Raw genomic sequence first — 23817 nt, 5'->3', positions numbered from 1 at the left:
TTTAGGTGCAATTTTGGTGCTAAAACAAAACAGCGCATGTAAATGAACAATAAGTAATTCTTAGTGAATTCCTTGTGAATCTGAACACCAGAAGCCTTTGGCCTGTAGCCTGTTCTGCGGTGGGTTTGATGAAATGAGTCTAATTTTTTCCAGCAGATAGATATCAGCATGTTACACTTAGAGAGGAAGCAGATAAGAGCGATAATGAACGAGCTGAAGTAGTCTATCGGGTCGTCGGTATTCCAGCAGGCCGTGGCTGAGATCAGCGGAAGGGAGCTTTGGACGAGTCCAGGAGATGTTCTGTGATTTACAGGCCTGGGGAACTTCAAACGTCTGGCCGGGCCTCTGACGCAGATGAGCGAACAGACTCGCTCCACAGCTGTTGTTTCGGAGGCCTCTGGAGCGCTTCATGTGCTGCCAAGAAAACACTGTGCCTCACATCTGACCTCAGGGTGAAAAGTCTCCCTGCGCCGGAGTAAAAGCCCTCCGGCCATCTGTGGCACTCTGGTAGCGTGTTGTTCATCAGCACACGCCCCGAAACAAAGCGCATCAATGAAATGGCACAAAGAGATGCATGCATGCTTAACTTGTTCTTTTTATGCATGCTTAAATGCTGCAAATGAGCCATTTTGCAATAGTTTTTTTGCTCGTTTTTGATCGCTGTTCAATTGTTTTTGTCACATTGCAGCATAAATGGTTACAGCGTGGTGTTATACACATTTGCACCAATTTTCTTTCCAGTGTGTTCAGTGAACACTGAATCTGACCGATTCTTGGAAGTGAGAGTCTCCTGTGTGTTTTTTGCTAGTTTAAAGCCAAGACCAAAGCAGAGATTACAACATTAGTGAGATGCTGTGGATGCTTTGGCGCAGAGCTGACCGCTGGATCTGAGCGCGTTAATGAGTCCGGTCTGGACGGAGACCAGCGTCGGGGACGTTGCTGCCCGACTCTCACCACACAGCCAGATGCACGTCAGCTACTGTCTGTCATACACTGGCAACACATGCATATGCTACTGCTCAAAAGTTTGGGGTCAGGAAGATTTCTTTAAGTCTCTTCTACTCACCAAGGCTGCATTTATTGGATCAAATATTCAGTAAAAATCTGAAATATTATTACTATTTAAAATAGCTGATTTCTGTGTGAATATCTGTTAAAATGTAATTTATTTCTGTGATCAAAAGCTGAATTTTCAGCATCATTACTCCAGTCTTTAGTCACATGATCGTTCAGAAATCATTCTAATATGCTGATTTGCTGCTCAAGAAACATTTCTGATTATTATCAATGTTGAAAACAGTTGTGCTGTCCAATATTTTTGTGCAAACCGTAATACATTTTATTTTCAGGATAAAATAAGAAAGTTTAAAAGAACAGCATTTATTTGAAATAGAAATTTTGTAACATTATAAACTGTCACTTTGGATCAATTTAATGCATCCTTGATGAATAAGAGTGTTAGCTTCTTTAAAATCTTACTGCCAATACTTTTAAAACATTTATTATTTTTAATGTTAATTTCAGTATCTACTAATATGTTTTTAAAATCTAAATTTAAACAGTTGCATCTTATTTTTTAACAAAGATTAATAAATGCTATAAAAATACCCCCATATATATAATAGAAATATTTTAACAACAAAGGTATACAATGACAAAAGCGCACAACGGAATTAATAAAACTTTTAAAAATTTTCTGATAATAAATGTCAATTATTAAAATTTGTTTAAATAAAAATAAAAATTGTCTATAAAATAAAAATCAATCATTTGAAATTTAAAATGGATATGCATGCATGATATTAAAATTCTGTTCATTACAGATAAACCAATAATTATTCTCATATTTTAATTTTCCAGTAACAAATAAATGTGAGAAACTAAAATTAGTTTAATTAAAAATGAACTTTGCCTAAATAAAAAAAAAAAAAAAAAAAAAATGCTGCTACAGTTGAATTTACAAAACATAACATGAAAAATGGATATTGGTGCTCAACATTAAAAGTCATGTCGGTTAAGCCATTAATTATTTTCAGATTAAATTTTTATAACCAACAAATGTCAGATATACACTGGCAACGCATGCATGCACTACTGCTCAAAAGTTTGGGTTCAGTGAGATTTTTTTAAAGTCTTTTCTATTCAGCAAGGCTGCATTTATTTGATCAAAAATACAGTAAAAATCTGAAATATTATTACCATTTAAAACAGCTGTTTTCAATGTGATTATATGTTAAAATGTAATTGATTTCTGTGATCAAAAACTGAATTTTCAGTATCATTACTCCAGTCTTTAGTCACATGATCGTTCAGAAATCATTCTAATATGCTGATTTGCTGCTCAACAAACATTTCTGATTATTATCTAAGTTAAAAACAGTTGTGCTGCACCATATTTTTTGTGCAAACTGTGATACATTTTATTTTTCAGGATTCACAGATGAATAGAAAGTTTAAAAGAACAGCATTTATTTGAAATAGAACACTTTTGTAATATCACAAATGTCTTTCCTGTCACTTTTGATCAATTTAATGTATCCCTGATGGATAAAACCGACAATTTTAGTTACTGAATCACACATGGAATGTCTGAATCCACTTTGCATGAAGTAAAAAATAACCAGCAACAAATGCTTCGCTCTCAAGAGCCGTGATGCTGAGATGTGATACTCCGCAGAGTCATCTTACAGTCATCACATGCTTATGTTGTCAAATTTAGGTCCTCAGAACGCATGGTTTTGTCTCCAGATGCTCTTTCAACACATTTTCTAGTCTCTGATGAGAGTTTGAGCTGGAAGTGTCGGGACGGAAGGCGGCGTGAGCAATAAAGAAACTAGGGCCTGTTTTTTCTATGGCTGCGGATTGGAAGCAGCTCTCTCTTAATGAAGCATATGGCCCACACATTGCTGCTTAAAAAAGGGCCTCAGTGGGTGATGGCATTATGGGTAAAATACCATGTGTTAGTCTTTAAAATGCAGAGGGCGGTCAGATCTGGGATGCATCTGTTGTACAGGGTGGTAATGAGTTCACAGACACGTGACTTTGAAGAAAACATGGTCGCCCTGCTGCTGGAAATCATCACAGTTTTAAATTTTCTGGGAGGCGGATCCGCTTGAAATCAATACAGCTAATGGGATTGCAGAAAACACGCCTGGACCCGCCTCTCGGAGCTTCTCATTGGTCGTTTGGATGACTGTTGCAGCGTGTGTTAAAAATGTCGAATAAAAGTCACATAAAATATGTTTAAATCATTGTGATATTCACAATTTTAATTTTATATCAGCAGAAAAATTATTACAAATTAAAAGATGTTAAAAATAATTTTTGTGTATAAATGACAAATCGTTATAAATTAGTGCTGTCAAACGATCGCGATTAATCTCATTCAAAATAAACGTTTTTGTTTACAATATATATGTGTGTGTACTGTGTATATTTATTATGTGTATATAAATACACATGCATGTATATGTTTAAGAAAAATGTTTGTATATTAAAAATGTTTATATTTAATATTAATTTAATATTCATGTAAATATTTTCTAAATATATACTTTATGTGTGTGTGTGTGTGTGTATATATATATATATATATATATAAGAAATATACACAGTACACAAACATGTAATATGTAAACAAAAACATTTATTTTGGATGTGATTAATTGCAATTAATCGTTTGACAGCACTATTATAAATTAAAATATATTAACAAATATTTTTATTATGTATATTTATGTATATATAACAAGAGCTGTATAATGTAAAGTTGTATAATGTCTGTGATATCTCTTCCTCTGTATTTTGTCGGCTTGTTTTTATTATGTTGCATTATTATTTTAAATTATCCCTGTAATTGTAATTGCAAGAAAATGCAATAAAAAAAAAATATATAAATGACAAATTATTAGTTTAAAGATAAACTGATAACCTTTAAAGATAAAAATTGTGTATAAATCTAAAATTATTACAAATTTAAAAATGTTAAATGGCTTACGTGTATAAATTCAAAATTATTCCAGATTAAAAAAATAATATTTATGTGTATAAGTGACACAAGAAATTAAAAGATGTTAAAATAATGTTAAAAATGTGTGTGTATGCATTTATGCACTACTGTTCAAAATATTTTGGATTAATAAGAAGAAAATAATACTTTTATTCATCAGGTATGCATTAAATTGCTCAAAAGTAACAGTAAAGACATTTATAATGTTACAAAAGATTTTTATTTTAAATAAACGCTGTTCATGTATTACAGTTTTCACAGAAATATTGTGCAGCACAACTGTTTTCAACATTGATAATAATCAGAAATGTTTGTTGAGCAGCAAATCAGCATATAAGAATGATTTCTGAACGATCATGTGACACTGAAGACTGGAGTAATGATGCTGAAAATTCAGCTTTAATCACAGAAATAAATTACATTTTAACAGACATTCACATAGAAAACAGCTATTTTGAATTATAATAATATTTCACAATTTTAACTGTTTTTACTGTATTTTTAATCAAATAAATGCAGCCTTGGTGAGACCTTATTTTTTTTTAAATCTACTATTTTACTATATTTATTCTGCAGTGACTTCAGATTGATTTTCAGTGTCTTTAGAGAAACTTATGGTTGATTTTAAAGGTCTTGAGTGGATCTGATGGTTGTATTTGAGGTAGTTGTCGACTGCTTACTTTACATGTGTAACCGTGAGCAGGTTGGGATTTGTAGAGCGACGTGCCGTTGAGCATTTTTGTGGTTCAGACGTCGGTGGCTGCAGATGATTTAGTCTGCTTCTGATGGTGTTTATGACAGATCTCAGTCATATGTCTCCATTTAACTCCCATGTGATCATTTAGCAACAAAACCTCAAAGTGCTCCTGTCAGGAAAGTATGAGAACTTGATAATGTCTTAAATCATGGCAATGAAACAGCAAATCTCATCTCCTCAAGAAAATATCCACCATAAAACATGGAACCCAGTTTTTTCTGTGTTATTTTGGGGTTGAAGTTTGAAGGGTTTTTTTTGCAGTAGATTAAATCGTATGTGACGCCGTCATCTTTTCACCACCATCCCTGAGGAGGAAATGCTTTAGATGGAGGTGTTTGCTTTTCCTGTGGTTTCTGGGCTGTATATTGAACTAACACCTCCTCTCTTCATCTTCTCTTGTGTTTTTTTTCTTCTCTAGGAGCTGAAAGACAGACAGACGCCGGCCCACCACTGCCCTCTGGAGGGTGAGTACAGACATCAGACACCAAATGCATTGTGAACATCATGTCGTAAATTAGTATTTGTGTCCTGTTTTCCAGTACAAATATCTACACATTCTTATAATTGAGATGCTTTGATGTAGGATGCAACATGACAGAAGATAAGAAGCCTTGTTTTCTGAGAAATTGATTAAAAACTTATTTCAAGTTGTACTACAATTACTAAAACGAAATCTAAAGAAAAATAAATAGAATATAAAAAACTAATAAAGCACATGTCAAAAAGCACATAAAATTACTAAAACTTAAACTAAAATTAAAATATTAAATGAAAATATAAAATAAAAACGAATTCAAAAATATGTATAAATACTACAGTAGCATATAAATAATGCTAAAAGTACAATCAAATGGAATTAAACTGCTAGTTTATATATTAAATTATTTTATTTTATATTCTGTTATGTTATATTAAATACTGAAAACATATTTATATATATACATATATAAATTTATTATATTATGTTATACTATATATATTTATTTTATCTTATTTTATTTTCTGTTATATTATATACTGAAAACCAAAAATATACAAATAAATAGATTTTATTACATGTGTATATATATATATATATATATATATATAATAACTGAAAATATAAAGTCAAAATATTAAATACTACAATATTATATAAATAATACTAAAATATTATGCTTAAAACATAAATAGATCGGCCAGCAGGGTCAGAAAAAATAATTTGTGTTTCCCTTTGAATTAATGTGATTTTTATTACTTTTTATTTTATTTTATTTTATTTTATATACTGAAAACCAAATATATATTACTTTGAATTAATGTGATTTTTATGACTTTTTATTTTCTGTTATATTATATTATATTATATTATATTAAAAATAAACACTAATTCAAAATATGAAATTTTACAATATTACATAAATAGTACTAAAATACTTATTTTATCTTATATTCTGTTATTTTATATTATATTATATACTGAAAACCAAAAAAATGTACAATTAAATAGATTTTATTATTTTATATATTATAAAATTATATATATTATATTATATTATATTATATTATATTATATTAAAAATAAACACTAATTCAAAATATTAAATACTACAATATTATATAAATAATGCTAAAATATTATGCTTAAAACATGAGCAGATAAAGACCAGTGGGGTCAGAAAAAAATATTTTTAAATTTGACTCCAAAATTGTTTTTATTTTAAGCATAAACTCACTTCATTATGATGAATTTTTCAGAAAACAGCACTTATTTTACTTTGCAAGTAAATGTATTTTTATTTAAGAGTATTTAGACACTTGTACTGTTAAAACAAAAAAAAACTTTGTACTTTTGGACTCTACTAGTGCACTCAGTGTTTATGTGTATGTGTGTATTTAGTGGTTTTGCCTCCAGAAAAGGCTGAAGGACGTGAGAGTTTTCTGCCGTCTGAAGATGGAGAGAAAGACGCGCTGAAGGAAACCTGCAAAGGGAAGAAACGCATCAGTTTAGATGTAAGTTCAAACCAAACAATAATCAGCAACTAAATGCAATGTATACAGTCTACGTTTATTAGTGTAGCTTGTTTCAGCACTTGTCTACATAGTCTGTAAATTTTCTTTTAACCCAATACCAGAAAATACCAATACCACTGTAAAACTGTGCTCTGATAGTGCAGTATGAATAAATGAGACACATCAGTGACATCTGAACGCATTACCAGAGGCTTGAAATCACTACAGACGCCCGCAGCATCTCCAGACGTTCAACAATTATCTTGCGTGTCACCAGATACCCATGTATTACAGGTGCTGCTAAAAAGCTGAAACTGAGAATTGTGGTTAAAAACATTTTTTCCTGGAACAAGACGAAAAGCGCCTGTATAATCCCACGCAAAACTCCCTCATACATCCTCTCCAATGGCATCTTAAGAGCTGACCTGAAACACAATACCTGTGGAGATTCAATTTTTCCTTTATTAAAAGAATAATTTGACCATAAATAAACACTCTGTCATCATTCAGTCACCCTCATGTTTTTCTAAACCTGTATGACTTTTATTCTGTGCAAAATCACACAATAAAGCGTTACAAGTTTCACTGCAGTGAAAATAAATACTGGATGTGTTTCTGTGTTGCACAAAAAAAAAAAAATAAATAAATAAATAAATGGTTTGAAATAATTTATTTTTATTTTTAATAGTATAATAATGTAAATAATTAGGTTATGCAAGTAACTAAATTTTAACCATGGTATTTGTAGTAAAACTGGCTTTACAAAAAAACATGGTTACTTTTACGATAGTAAAATCACAGTTCATTTTCTTAAAGCAATTGTATTTGTGTATGCTTTCTTTCTTTGTTTTTTTCTTTGTTTTGTTTTTATAACTGTACTGTCTTAATGGTTTGAACTTTTCTATTGTTTAATAAAAAAAAAAGAAATGAGAAAAAAGATTTGCAAACCCCCTCCGAAGCATTTATCAATCAAATGATTCGCGATCCACATTCCAAAGTCCTGAACTGAATCAAATGATTCGGGAACCCGCACAGAAAGCATCAATCAAATGATTCGCGATCCACGCTCCAAAGTCCCGAACTGATTCAAATGATTCGCGAACCCGCACTGAAGCCTTGATATCAATCAAATGATTCGCGAACCCGCACCGAAGCATCTATCAAATGATTCACGATCCACACTCCAAAGTCCCGAACTGATTCAAATGATTCACGAACCCGCACAGAAGCATCTATCAATCAAATGATTCGCGATCCACACTCCAAAGTCCCGAACTGATTCAAATGATTCGCGAACCCGCACTGAAGCCTTGATATCAATCAAATGATTCGCGAACCCGCACCGAAGCATCTATCAAATGATTTGCGATCCACGCTCCAAAGTCCCGAACTGATTCAAATGATTCGCGAACCCGCACTGAAGCATCTATCAATCAAATGATTCGCGATCCACACTCCAAAGTCCCGAACTGATTCAAATGATTCACGAACCCGCACCGAAGCATCTATCAATCAAATGATTCGCAATCCACACTCCAAAGTCCTGAACTGAATCAAATGATTCGGGAAACCCGCACAGAAAGCATCAATCAAATGATTCGCGATCCACACTCCAAAGTCCTGAACTGAATCAAATGATTCGGGAAACCCGCACCGAAGCATCAATCAAATGATTCGCGATCCACATTCCAAAGTCCTCACCTGAATCAAATGATTCGCGAACCGGCACCGAAGTCTCGATATCAATCAAATGATTCGTGATCCGCGTTCATCTGAATCAAAAGATTTGCGAACGCTCTTCAAAATCCCGATCTGAATAATGATTCGCGTATCTTCATTTCAGATCAGGACTCGGAGTGCGAAACGTGAATCATTCAATTCGCAAAATGATTTGCGAACCTGCTCCAAAGTCCTCATCTGAATCAAATGACTCGCGATGCGCGAAGTTCCGAAGTGAATCAAATGATTCGTGAACCCGCACCGAAGTCTCGATATCAATCAAATGATTCGCGATCCGCGTTCATCTGAATCAAAACATTTGCGAACGCTTTTCAAAATCCCGATCTGAATAATGATTCACGTATCTTCATTTCAGATCAGGACTCGGAGTGCGAAACGTGAATCATTCAGTTCGCGAAATGATTTGCGAACCTGCTCCCAATCGAAATCAAATGAATTGCGATACGCGATCCGATTGGAACACTTCGAAACAGTGAATAATTTTGCGATCCAATGGTTTAACAGATTAGAATTTTCGAAATGCTCCGTTTCACCCATCACTATACGTGTTTTTTAATCATTACAAGCGATGTCGAAATTAAAAAAAGAATTGCTCTTTTGATCTAGTTTTTACTAGCGAATCGCTTGAGCTGAATGATCCCGAGTTTGAATCAATCGGAGCGGTTCCAGCATGACTCACTCAATTGATTCGCTTTGTCTGTTCTTCCGCTTTTCGCGCCTTCAGCCATATTTACACGACACTGTCAGAACTAATACTGGCTTAACTCGCTAGTTTTATGACCAGTGTTGGGCACATACCTTTAAAAAAGTAATTAGTTATAGTTACTAGTTACTTCTCACAAATAGTAACTGAGTTAGTAACTGAGTTACATCATTATAAAAGTAACTAATTACCAGGCAAAGTAACTATTATGTTACTTTAAAAAAAAAAAAAATTATATATATTAAATAACTTGGATGACCCCAATATTAAATATGTTAAATGAATGAAATTTTAATGAAATTAATTACATTTTTAGTTTACTCACCAGACTAATATTAAATATCTGATATAATATTATAATTATAATTAGCATTCAACTTTAGCCATTAGAATTTTAGTAATTAGAATAAGCATGTATGAATGCACGTTTGTCATGTTGACTGAACTTAGGACTGGTGGTGATATTGTTTGTAATTTAGTGTTTCTATAAACGTCTTGTTACTACCATGAATTCTACTATTAATAACAATATTAAACACACTAAGGTTTAATGAGCTGCTGGGTTCATGAATATTAATCACGTTGTCTGCGTTCGCTCGAACTGATTTGCTGTAATCAAAACAGGGACGATAATAGGTGAGCGTCAGCCAATGAGATTGCTGTTTGCACATTAGTTCCGCCTACTACCGGAGAAACCAGCAGTTCTTAAAAGCTGAAGTATTCCAAAGGAGCTCCGTTGTTTTGAGAGGAAAATACAACAAAGAATATCGTTTACACGTAGCGCGTCAATTCTGCATGGTATAAGACTCTGTCGCTCTGTATCTTTCTTTGCGTGTGTGTGAGACAAAGCGACGGCTAGTCGTGTGCCTTCACACTAGAGTTTACAGCTCGTCAAATACAGGTACGCTGCGCATCCATTCAGATGAACTGAAAAATAAAATTATAATAATGTTATAATAAATGATAGTAACGCCGTACTTTATTGGCAGTAATGGTAACGGCGTTGTAACGTAGGAAACAGTAATTCGTTTGATTATTCGTTACTGAAAAAATAACGCCGTTAGTAACACCGTTTATTTATAACGCCGTTATTCCCATCACTGTTAATGACATTAACTAAAATAAGCAAACAAAGTATGATGTTTACAAATAAAATATGAATATTTATATAACAAAGATAAAATCCAACACAAATCTACGAGCATATTCAGGTGAGGTAAGTTAAGCGGTTTACTGCTGAAACACTCGATTAATATGACTAGCTGCATCTTAAAATACATGTTAGAAATATTTGAAATAGTTTGAGCACTGCAGTTCAGTTGATAAAGTTCAATAGGAAATCAATTGAAAGCATCCAGTGATCTCATACCATTGAGTTCAATTCAATTATCAGTATATACTGTAAAAAATATTTGAGAAACTGTTGTATCTGATTGTATTTGTCTGTTTAGAGTGATAGCCAATGTAAACATTATACACTTTAGCTACCTTATATGTTAATTTCTATAAACTTCTATTATAATTTGTTACTTTTGAGTGATTTCTTATAATTTGGGATTAGCAGGGATCCTCCTGCTGGTCACGTGTGTAATTGCATGTTTGTGTGTTTGATCTCTCAGGATCTGGAGTGTAATGTGTCTCTGGTTGATGACAGCAGGCAGGAGTGGGTCTTCACGCTCTATGACTTCGACAACAGCGGAAGAGTCACAAAAGAGGTCAATATTGACATTTTATACAGGTCTCATACAGAGACACACACCTGACATTCATTCCCTTCAGTAAAATGCATGAGAATGTGTTCATGTTGTGTGTTTGTGTTTTAGGACATGTCCAGTTTGATGCACACTATCTATGATGTGGTGGACGCCTCCGTCAATCACTCGTGTAACAGCAAACGAAAGACTTTACGGGTGAAGCTGACGGTCACTCCTGAACCCGGAGCTCGCAGGAAAGACACGACACACGCTGGAAATGGTGCTAATCTCACACACACACACAAATGTTCGGCGGTGATGGCTGACATAACCAAAATATCATTTATTTATTTGAGTGATTTCACATTTCACAAAAACAATTAACATCATTAAATATTAAATAATCAAGCTATTTTTTTAGCTGACAACAGTCAAACTAAAGTAGTACACACTATAATTTAAGATTGAATAAGCATCCATAAACAGCTAGACCCCTCTTTGGTTTGTGCCTGCAGTAACTCTGAACTTTCTTTCCTCCTACTTCAGACAAAGACGCGAATCGTTTGAGTCGCATTGAGTCGGTTCACGCGGAGGACAAACGGCAACGCACACACGTCAGGTGAGCGCTCGTGTGCCGTAGATATCCAGATGAATCAGTGTTTTTGTGCTGTTTGCCCACGCGTGACATGATAGGTGTGTTCACAGAGGTCAGACTGCTGAAGCTCACGAGAGGAATCAGTACTGTGTGGATGAGAACACAGAGAGACGAAACCATTACTTGGATCTGGCTGGAATAGAGAACTACACCTCCAGATTTGACAGTAAGATTAAGAAACAGACCTTAACACTGACAGGAGTTTAAAGGGAGGATCTCATGGTCAAATTTCACTCAGAAATCCGCTCAAAAAACTTCAAATATTTCACAAACTGAGGGACATATCTCACAAAACCCATTAAGAAATGTCACCACAAAATTAAAAGAAATACGAAACATTTTGCATGAAAATAAACATTTTAAGGACCCTTAAGGCATTAATCTCTTTTTTTTTTTTTTTTTTTTTTGGACATTATTTTCATACATTAAGCTCACCCCCAATTTATTATAAAAATCTCATGATTTAAATGCAAAAGAAATAATAAGACTATTTTAAGGTTTTTACTCATCATGGTAGTATTTGTTGTTTTGCCTTTAATTTATGTAATTTTTAAAATTGTTTTATTAATTTGACTAAAAACAGGATTTACTTTATTTTGAATATTATCTTTTAATTTTCTTTTATAAAATATAATTGCTTCATTTTTGTTAATTTTTCTGACATTATCAAAAAACACTTTACTTAATTTTGATCATTGTTCTGACCCTAAATAAAGTATAATTCTTTATTTTTAATCATTGTTCTGACCCTTTATAAAATTTCTTAATAATTCCTTAATTTTTGTTCATTTTGCTGACCCTTTCTAAAATATTATGTAATAATCTTGATCATTGTTTTGACCCTTTATAAAATAGAATTTTATCATTTATAATTTTTTAATGTATAATTTCTTAACTTTTGCTAATTTTCTTAACCTCTTTCTTTTATAATATATAATTGCTTATTTTTTGTTAATATTTCTGACATTTTCTACAATGTTTTCCTTGATTTTGATCATTCTTCTGACCCTATATAAAGTAAAATTCCTTGGTTTTAACATTTTAATTTTATAAATATATATAATTATGTACAATTTTACACATACTTTCAATTTGATAAAATTCCTTATTATTTCCTTAAATTTTGTTCATTTTGTTGACACTTTATAAAATCAAATTACTTAATTTTTGATAATTTTGCTGACCCTTTTTAAAATATTAGTATGTAATAATCTTGATCATCATTCTATATATTATAGATTTTTTTTTATAATTTTTAAATGTATAATTCTTTAACTTTTGTTCATTTTCCCGACATTTTATAATATACAATTGCTTAATTTTTAATTTTCTAAAATGTTTTCCTTAATTTTGATCATTGTTCTGATCTTATATAAAGTATACATTTAAATTTTATAAATATATACAAAATTATATATAATATTATACATAATTTTAATTTTATAAAATTCCATAATTCCTTAACTTTTGTTTATTTTGCTGACCTTAATTATATAAAATTTATTCTCCTTAATTTTAATTATTGTCCTGACTGTTTATTAAATATACTTCTTTAATTTTGGTTCATTTTGCCAACCTCTTATAAAGTATATTTTCCTTAATTTTGATCATTTTTCTGACCCATCATAAAATACTTTCCCTAATGTTTGGACATTTTGCTGATCTTTCATAAAAAATTCTTTAATGTTTGTTCATTTTGCTGACCCTTTATAGAATATATTTTCTTAAATTTTTCTTCATGTTGCCAACTTTTATAAAAAAAAATACTTTCCTTAATATGTGCTGACCTTTTATAAAATATAATTCCTTCATTTTTGTTCATTTTTAATTTTGATAATTGTTCTAATTCTTTATAAAATATGATTTCTTAATTCCACTCCTCAATTTTCTCCTTCATCTAGGTTCCTCTCCTCCTGCGGCCCAACAAGAGCAGCCGTCACGGCCTTCACACAACCAGAGCCGTTCCCGTTCTCACGAGCCCGAGACACACACCCATCAGCGGCGATCGCAGATCATCGCCGACCCATGCGTGGCCCCGGATCCCCGTGTGCGCGGCGGGCCCCAGTCTTTCAGATCCCCCAAGAGTGCATCCAAAGGCGGTCAGTCTGCGGCCAAAATCAGCAAGTGCCACGGCTACTATCCATCCATGCAGGGTGTGCCCCTCCCAGCGGGTCAGGACGTGTACCATCTACCCCAGCAGAACCACCCACAGCCCTCGACGGGTCACCAGCACCCTCTCCAGCACAGTCACAGCAAGAGATTGAGAGCCAAAGCCAGGGAACAGGCACTGTCACCCTCAAAACACACCCAGCAGCAGCCCTCGCCCGTCAGCCCGCCGGCGCCGGACCGCGAGCAGAACGCCGGGTTGGTGGTTCCTGTGGTCCAGCGACACGAACATCATCATCATCACGAACACCATCATCATCACCACTACCACCACTACCATCAGACATGACTTCACAAACACACTCCCAAACTCATAAAGCTGTGGATGTGAGCTCATTACAGTCGCATTGAGATTTCAGGCTAACCAAAAAGTCCAGTTCTCTATGCCTGTCGGGTTTCGTTCCTGTTCTGCGGTATGAATGTTCAGCAAGTATTTCTATAAAACATGTATCAGATATTTAGAAATCTGCTCTGCTCAAACTCAGGCACTTATTAAGTTTATTTACTATATTGTCATCATTTGAAAACAGAGCTAAAGTTAGTCATTGCTGACAGTTTACATGAAGACATCAACTTCCTTTGGTATTTTTTAATCTTTTGAAATTTTGGTTATGCTTTTATGGATGTGTGTAATTTTATCGACCAATGGCAAAAACATAATGAAATGGAGTTTTGGTAATTAAAGGGGTTTTACAAAAGAGGACACTATAAAATAAATGTAAATCAATTATCAGTAAAGAAAAAAACTACAGCTCAGAAGTTTGAGATCAGTAAGACTTGTAATGTTTTCTAAAGAAGTCATTTTTGCTCATCAAGGGTGCATTTATTTGATCAAAAATATAGAAAAAAACAATAATACTGCAAAATGTTATTACAGCATAAAATAATGGTTTTTATTTGAATATACTTTAAAATATAATTTATTTCTGTGATGCAAAGCTGAATTTTCATCAGCCGTAAGTGTCACATGATTCTTCAGAAATCATTCTAATATGCTGATTTTTTATTAGAATGATCAATGTTGGAAACAGTTGTGCTGCCAAATGTTTTTTGGAACCCATGATTCTTTTTTTCAGGATTCTTTGATAAATAACAAGTTAAAAAGAACAGAATTTATTCTAAATATAAATCTTTTCTAACAATGTAAGTCTGTGCTCTCACTTTTTATTAATTTTACACATCCTTGGTGAATAAAAGTATTCATTTCTTTCAAAAAAAGAAAGAATAAAAATTTGCTGAACCCAAACTTTTGAAGAGTACTGTATATTGTTAGAAAACCTTTCTATTTTAAATAAATGCTGTTCTTTAACTTTTCATTCATCAAAGAATCCTGAAAAAAGTATCACAGTTTCCTAAAAATAATTAAGCAGCACAACTGTTTCCTGAAGAAATAATTTCTGAAGGATCATGGGACACTAAAGACTGGAGTAATGATGCTGAAAAATTCAGCTTTGATCACAGAAATAAATTCGATTTTTAATGTGTATTAAAATAGAACGTTGTTTTACATAATAATAACATTTCACAATATAACATTGTATAACAAAAGCAGTTATGATGAGCATTAGAAACTTATCTAAAACACATTCAAAATCTTACTGATCCCAAACTTTTGAGCGGTTCTGTGTGCACACTACACATATATGTATATACACACACACATATATATATATATACACTCACTTCTGGTCGAAAGTTTGGGATAAATTAAGATTTTCTATATTTGTTTTTGCAGGAAGTCTCTTCTGCTCACAAAGGTTATGTTTATTTAATTAAAAATATAGTAAATACAGTAAAAATGTGAATTATTATTACAATTTAAAATAACAATTTTCTATCGTGATATATTTTAAAATGCAATTTATTCCTTTGATGCAAAGCTGAATTTTCAGCATCATTACTCCAGTCTGCAGTGTCACATGAACCTACAGAAATCATTTAACCATAAGAGACTTTTTTCAAAAACAAAAAATATCTTTATTATTGCAAACTTTTGACTGGTAGTGTGTATATGAAGAGTTTATTTGCAAAACTCATTTTTTTTTTATTATGTTATCACGTTTTGTTGTGTTAATAAGTTGTATTTTTAGTTATTTTTACCAACTGCAGTTTAAGATTAATTGGAATGCACAATGAAACAACACGATTTCCGTTTTTGCAAATGAACTCTTCATATGTACATACACATGTACATTGTTTGAAACGTTTCCCGAGACCCAGTGAAAAAAGAAAAGTCAATTCAAACCAAAATATTTTAAAATTCATTTAATTGTGACTGATTTCCATGTCTAAGATTTTATCCAGTATATTCAGACATGTATGATGGGGTCATGAAATGTACTGCATAGAAGGATTGACCCCATAATATCTAAATGATCATATTGTAGCGTGATGCTCTGCTCGGCTGCAGATTTCTCTGTCACTCAGATGTGGTTTTGTGTGACCGCGTCTCTTCAAGTATTTTTTCTAGTATTCTCAGGTGAACGGTGCTGCTCTGTAGCTTTTCTGGAAAAAAAAGGCTATTTCTCCCTTCGGGAGACCCTGCCATGGACTGAACGTCTCCCTCCTACCAGAGGAAATATCACCACTGCCAGTTTGAATGCTAAAATATCCTTTATGTTTAAAAATAAAACTATATGAATATAAACATTTACTGTATGATTATACTGCATATGCATATTTATCATGGTTTATACATATGCATTCGTTTTTATAAATATTTTAATAAAATACATCTAATGCATTTGACGTCTGCCTTTAATTTCCTCAATTTAAGAAATGTATTTTTTTCATTCAACATTTTTGACCTAAAAAATTAACTTTTTATTGATTTATTTATTTATTTGGACTTCATTTGAATGGTACCAAACATGGTAAATGAGGTTTTGACACTTGCTATGTGAGCAAAATATTCCATACATATAATTGAGTACAAAATATGTCCTAAAAATTAGGTCTGTTTAACGATTAAACGCATCCAATTATGTGTGTGTATTATGTATATGTAAATACACACACATGCATGTATATGTTTAGAAAAATGTTATGTTTATATATTAAAAATATTTATATATAATACCAATTATATGTATATATACACGTAAATATTTTCAAATATATACTGTATGTGTGTACATTTATATATACATAAAATACACAGTATTATATTATGTAAACAAAAACTTTTATTTTGGATGCAATTAATCACGATTAATCGCACTAATAAAAATACAAAATATTCAATAAAAACATTTAATTTTCAAAAAAAAAAAAAAAAAAAAAAAAAAAACATAATCAAACTAAAATATAGTAAATTCGTTCTACTGACATAATTTAAAAAAAAAAAACTAATTTTTGACCGCTCCTGGAACGTATTCAATCAGAGCCGTTGAAAACATAATAAAGACGTGTTTATAAATAAATGTATAAATATAAATATATATAAATATAAATAAAATAAAAATGATAAAATATTATATAAATTAATTTATAAATAAGTATTTATATGACTATGGTTGAAAAAATTAGGTAAAATGACTATTAGCCACACCTCTTTCTCTTTAACCCCGCCTTGCAGTGGCACGTCAACCAACCGGATGTTAGTAAGCGCGAAGGCGCAATATGATTGGCTGAAAAACGCGGGCCACTTTCCTGACAGAAAGCGATATCTCGCGATATTTATTTTGGAGAGTCCTGTCAAGTAGTATTTAGATTTTTTAAGAGCGTTTAACAAAACCTCGTTAATAAGTGATTCATACTAGTACACAAATAGTAGTTAATATAAAGTTGTGGGCGGTTTCCAGGACGTTGCTATGTGGTTGCTAAGTCAAATGAGTCCATCCTCAAGTGGTGTTTTGATCTCAAAATATGCCTCGAGTTCCTCCTTCACTGTAAGTTTGTAGGGGTTTTTTCATTAGCATCAGTTCTTGGTTTGGTAAATTAATGTTCATATCAGTAACTGTGAGTATGAACAATAGTAAGCACTAGTAATAGTCGCTAGTGTCTTCAAACTGCTAGTCATAAACTGGATTTGAATGCTGTGCATTCTGCAGACTCCAGCGCCACCTTGCGGTGAGATCGGTAAATTATAGCCCTATTGGGGCCTTTTTGCATTGGAATTTATATATTTAATAATTAATATGTTTAATATATTTTTAGAATAATTTTAGATGTCCTGAATAATTTAGAATAATTTTAGATGTAATTGTAAAATTATTAACAATTTTATGTTTAGCATAAAATTATATATACATTTATTTATTTATTTATTTATTTGTATTTTAAGAATAATTTTAGATGTCCTGAATAATTTAGAATAATTTTAGATGTAATTGTAAAATTATTAACAATTTTATGTTTAGCATAAAATTATAAATATATTTATGTTTGTATTTTAAAAATAATTTTAGATGTCCTGAATAATTTAGAATAATTTTAGATGTAATTGTGAAATTATTAAAAATTTTATGTTCAGCATATATATATATATATATATATATATATTTGTATTTTAAGAATAATTTTAGATGTCCACTATGCAGCTGACATGCTATAGCTTATATGATTACACGTTGATTCTTCTATATATATTAGGCTATATATATGCAGATAAATTAACTTGTCATAAAAAACTTTTAGAGGTACTTTTCAAAATTAATCTTTCCGATGCTTAGACGATAAGTAAACTGCATAAAGCATGTTTATATTTTATTAACTACCCAGTCGGAAAAAAAGAGTATGTGTTCTGAAAATGTTAGGAAATTGTTTACAACACCAACTAAAAGGTCTCTTCATGTGTTGTCCTCCAGAATTCCCATTTTAAAGGAAACTTGAGATATAATGAAACTCCTTCACTATACAACAAGATATCTGAGGAACTCTCTGTCAGTCTGAGGAACCTCAAAATGGGGCCTCAAGTGTCTTTTCATTTTTTCTATGACACTCCAATGCTCCAATACCTTTTTTGTAACAACATCTAAAGCTTTCTGTGAACTTGTCTCGGTGGATTCAGTGCATTTCAGAAGAGCATATGGAAAACAAGGTCTTAACGCGATGTGTCAGACTATTACAGCTTATAAGGCGTTTTTTGAGCGCTGGCCAGTGAGGATTTAATCGGGGGCCAAATAAGGACCCCAACCGCGCCACACAATGCCAGTGGTGAAAAGCGAGGGGAGGGCCGGAGAAATGCAAATGTACCTACTTTGTGCTGCGCCAGAGAACCTCCTCTGCCATTGACAAGTGGCTGTTTCCAGTCGGAGTGGGTGGAAGTTAGAAAATAATGCCAGTTTAGCGTCGCCACTTTCACACGCTCGCCCGCATTCCTTCATATGCGCGCAATTGCGCAGCGCGACGGAGACGCGCGGAACTGACGCGACGCATCGCTGCTCTATATTTGCACAGCATAGAGAAGGTAAGAGAGCGATTACTACAATCTACCACCTGACATACTCAAACTCAACATGCAGAGTGTTAAGTAAGGGCCTGAGATGACAAAACGGACCATGCAAATATCTTCATTGCCACGTTTGATCTCAAATACTATAAAGTAACATTTATTTTATTATGCTTAAACTGGTTTACTTAGACCTTTGGCTCATTTAAAGCATGGAAACTTTGTTTGTGCTTATGTTATGTGCATTGCATGCTGTGAAAAGCTTGGTATTGATGGATTTAGGTGATATATGGTTAATGCTAGATTGATATATCATCAGTGCCGATTAATCGGACGATATTTGGGTATTTTGAGATTTTATTGATGCATAATTGAAGATGCCTGATGTCAGTCCCAAAATCTACCTGCAGCCTTGCTGGATAGTCCACATTTACTGTTTTCAGATGTTTTGATAACGTTCCAATTAAGTAAAAACGTTTTCGGAATGTTCTCTAAACTTCAGAATGATTTAAAATGTTTTTTTAAAACGTTTATTCTTCGTTATGCAAATGCTAAGTGAACTTTTCGTTTTATTATGGTATTGTTACTTTTCTGAATTTTCTGAAACAAGAAGTAACGCTTAAAAAAGCTAGACGAACGTGTGGGGACAACTGTTTTAAAGTTTTAGTGCTAAAGTTTGAGAATGTTATTAAAGACCAGAAAATGTTGACAGACGTTTTATTAATAACATTTAAAAAACATTAGATGCATGTTTCAGGAAAACCTGTTTCATGAATGCTAATGTTTTTCTTCTTAAGTTTTGAGAACATTATTAAAGACCAGAAAATGTTGACGAATGTTTTATTAGTGACATTTAGAAAATGTTAGAAGAATGTTTCAGGGGGGAAAAATGTTCAGTAAACATGTTATAAATAACATTTTTGTGCAAAAGTTTTGAGAACATTATTAATGACCAGATAACGTTGACAAACATTCTATTAGAAAAGTAAAAAAGTTAGACAGCATTTAAAAAAAAAAAAAAAAACATTTAGTGAATGATGTATAAATAATGTTTTATACTAAAATTTTGAGATTGTTAATTAAGACCAGATAACTTTGCTGAACATTTTATTAGTACTTTTTCAGTTTCTACATTTTTGCATGTATTTTTTTTATATATAAATAAAATATAAATAAATATTTATTTATTTAATATATAATAATAAATAAATAAATAATTTAAATTATTTTAATGATTTAGTATATAATTATTTAATATATATATATATTTTCATAATAATATATGATATCTTCCAAACTGACTTCCAGGTCAGTAAGAAGGACTGTTAAATAATAAACTTGCAGATATTTAAAAAAAAAAAAAAAAAAAAAAAAAAAAAAGCATGAAATAAGATTGTTATTTTTTAGTTACAAAAATTAAAAAAATATTAGATGAACATTTTAGGAAAAAAATGCTCAGTTAACTTATATAAATAACATTTTTGTGCAAAGGTTTTGTGAAGAGAACATTATTAAAGACCAGATCATTTTGACAAACATTCAATTAGAAAAATTTTAAAAATATAGGTGACATTTCAGGAAAAAAACATTCAATGGACAATAAATAAATAATGTTTTGTACTAAAATTTTGAGATTTTTATTTAAGACCAGATAATTTTGGTGAACATTTTACTAGTAACATTTCAGTTTCTACATTTTTGCATTTATTTTTTAATATAAAAAACAAAATATAGTTAATATTTATTTTATATATTTAATATTTGTGTATATATATATATGTATAAACATTCAATGAGTGATGAATAAATAATGTTTTTGTACTAAAATTTTGAGATTTTGAACGCTTTATTAGTAACATTTCAGTTTCTACATTCTTGCATTTATTTTTTTTATATAAAAAACAAACTATACTTAAGATTTATTTTATTTATTTTTTACAATTTCTGTTTTTTTTTTAAATATAAAACAACAAACTATAGTTAAGATATATTTTATTTATTTTATATATTTAATATTTGCAGTGCATGAAATAAGATTACAAGAATGACCATAACAGAATCACAATTTCACAACTTTTTTTTACCAAGATTTTAAAAAAAGTTTAAAAAAGTCCAGGTAAAATTGACAAACATTCTATTATCATTACAGTTCAAATCTTAACCAGAAAGTTCTGAGAACATTCCCTATTATTTGTGAATAATGTGTAAAATCATGTTCATCTCATTGCTACGGTCTTGAATCATGCATTTTATATATATAAATATATATATAGCATTGCATCGTCCACCTGCTCTCTAAACATCTGCATCAGCTGTACTGACCACATTTGTTCCCAGAGTGCTTTTGCTAAAGATGTTCCTCTGCTTGTCCTCTTCATGCATCCTCTCACTCTTATAAAGACACTAGTGCTAGTTTGCACGACTAAGCCTTTCTTAGGAAAATGTGATTATCTGCAGCCCTGACTCGCATTCAGACGCACGCATGAGAAAAGCTCCGCAACACAATAGAGGCGCTGGGAGTTTGTCTGAGATGCTGAAGGGAGAAAGAGAACAGCTTAGATATTACAATACATACATCTGCCTCATAATGGCCCGTCTGAAGAGAATTCATTTACAGTGCTGGACGAGACAGAAGCCCGATATTGGGGATTTGGTTGTACGTATAGCCAGCTTTATTCCTTTTTCATCACACCATGCATTTTTCTCAACAGTTTGGTTGCGTCTGTATATTTTGTTGCAGTGACATCAAAGAGGGAGTTGAACAATTGCCTCATTCTGCCCTTCTACCCCCACTGTCTCTCCCCAGTTTCCACTTGATTAAACTCCGAGCCTCTTGAGTTGAATCCGCGGGGAAAATGGTTCACTAATTTCAGGACTGGGCTTCCAAACAAAACACGGCCACTTTTGCTTTCCACACTAATTTGAGTCGAATTGAATCAGGTATGATTTTCTCTCCCTCTGCGTCTCGACCGGTGTGTTTAAGGAGGTTGTAGTATGAATAAAACCATGGAAAGGGTCAAAAGAACATTTGACATTTTGAGCATAAAAGTGGCATTTGTCCCTGTTTGCTCATGTTTGGCCTGTTGAGTTGTGTTCATGTGACCTGTTTACATACGATTTAACTGACTGCAGTGTTTCATTTTTGACACAATTATCAATTATTTTCTGGCCAATGCTGATATCTAGAGGCTAGGATGGCATATATAAAATGTGAATTATGGTGGATGTTTGAATTTGATTGATTTTGGTAGATTTTGAAATGAAAGATCAATATATTCATCAATATACTGGTCCATTACTGGTTATTTTGTCTCTAAATGCTCCAAGTACATGCTGTAACGCAAGTTGCTTTGATTATGGTGATTATTATTTCTGTTCAGCAAGAGGTAATTGCTGCCACGTGGTTGTGTGTTTGAGTTTGCTGTGTTTTTAGCTTGTTAAGTGAATGATTGATGGCTCCAGATCTCACGGCGTATTAAAAACAGATGTGATTTTCATGTTGCACATCACATCATGTTATTCAGAGCTGTTTCAATGCTGCCCTTTTAATGACCATTTATGTGGGAAAATTTTGCAGATTGCTTCTTGTGCTTCTTAGTTTGATACTGATTTATTATACAGAGAGTTTCTGCATTTTACAGCTGCTGTGCTGTTATTCAGCAGTCTTCCTCTCTGCTAAAACTTGTTTACTTTGTATAATAAATAAATCAGTAAATATATTTCTATTTATTAAAAATTTACATTAATATTTATTTATTTAAAAATGTAAATAAATAAATATTATATTTATTTTTATAAACATTTTTTACACAGTAATATATAATATCTTCCTAACCAATTTCCAAAATCAGAATATATATTTCTATTTATTTAAATTTTACAATAATATTTATTTGTTGAGTTAAAAAAATTAATAAATAAATAATAAATATTATATTATTTTTACATGTATTTTTACATAATATATAATATATTCCTAACTGATTTCCAAAATCAGTAAATATATTTGTATTTATTTAAAATGAATTAGTATTTTTATTTAGTTAAAAAAATAAACTAAATATTATATTTATTTTTACATGTATTTTTACATAATAATATAAAATATCTTCCTAACTAATTTCCAGAATCACTAAATATATTTTTATTTATTTAAAATTTTAATTGGTATTTATTTATTTAGTTAAAAAATTAAATAAATAAATCTTATATTTGTTTTTACATGTATTTTTACATAATAATATATCATATCTTCCTAACCAATTTCCAAAATCAGTAAATATATTTTTATTTATTTAAAATTTTAATTAGTGTTTAGTTATTTCATTAAAAATTTATTAAATAAATAAATATTTTATTTATTTTTACATGTATTTTTACATAATAATATATAATAACTTCCAAACCAATTTCCAGAATCAGTAAATATATTTCTATTTATTTAAAATTTACATTAATATTTATTTATTTAGTTAAAAAAATTAAATAAATAAATAAATATTATATTTCTTTTTACATATGTTTTTACATTATTTGTAATATATTCCTGACTAATTTCCAAAATCAGTACATATATTTGTATTTATTTAAAATTTTAATTAATACTTTTATATAGTAAAAAAAAAAGATAAATATTATATTTATTTTTACATGTATTTTTACATAATAATATATCATATCTTAAAACCAATTTCCAAAATCAGTAAAGG

At 31.3% G+C, this 23817-nt stretch overlaps 1 protein-coding gene across 1 annotated transcript in view; it reads left to right on the top strand.

Annotated features, from left to right (window-relative positions):
- The window catches only part of nkd2b (NKD inhibitor of WNT signaling pathway 2b), a 58023-nt gene extending 41617 nt beyond the window's left edge, over positions 1-16406 (top strand). Inside the window, exons 4-10 of the mRNA XM_051131317.1 lie at positions 5185-5230; positions 6646-6758; positions 10821-10916; positions 11025-11175; positions 11442-11514; positions 11601-11716; positions 13452-16406. Of these exons, the coding sequence (XP_050987274.1) occupies positions 5185-5230; positions 6646-6758; positions 10821-10916; positions 11025-11175; positions 11442-11514; positions 11601-11716; positions 13452-14005 (1149 nt within the window). The 3' untranslated portion in view covers positions 14006-16406. The remainder of the gene's footprint in view (positions 1-5184; positions 5231-6645; positions 6759-10820; positions 10917-11024; positions 11176-11441; positions 11515-11600; positions 11717-13451) is intronic.
- Positions 16407-23817: the final 7411 nt, after the last annotated feature.

The sequence above is a fragment of the Labeo rohita genome, chromosome 16 (assembly GCF_022985175.1).
Source record: "Labeo rohita strain BAU-BD-2019 chromosome 16, IGBB_LRoh.1.0, whole genome shotgun sequence".
NCBI lineage: Eukaryota > Metazoa > Chordata > Actinopteri > Cypriniformes > Cyprinidae > Labeo > Labeo rohita.
Note: the sequence above shows the minus strand (reverse complement) of the source record. Positions and strands in the feature narration are given on the sequence as shown.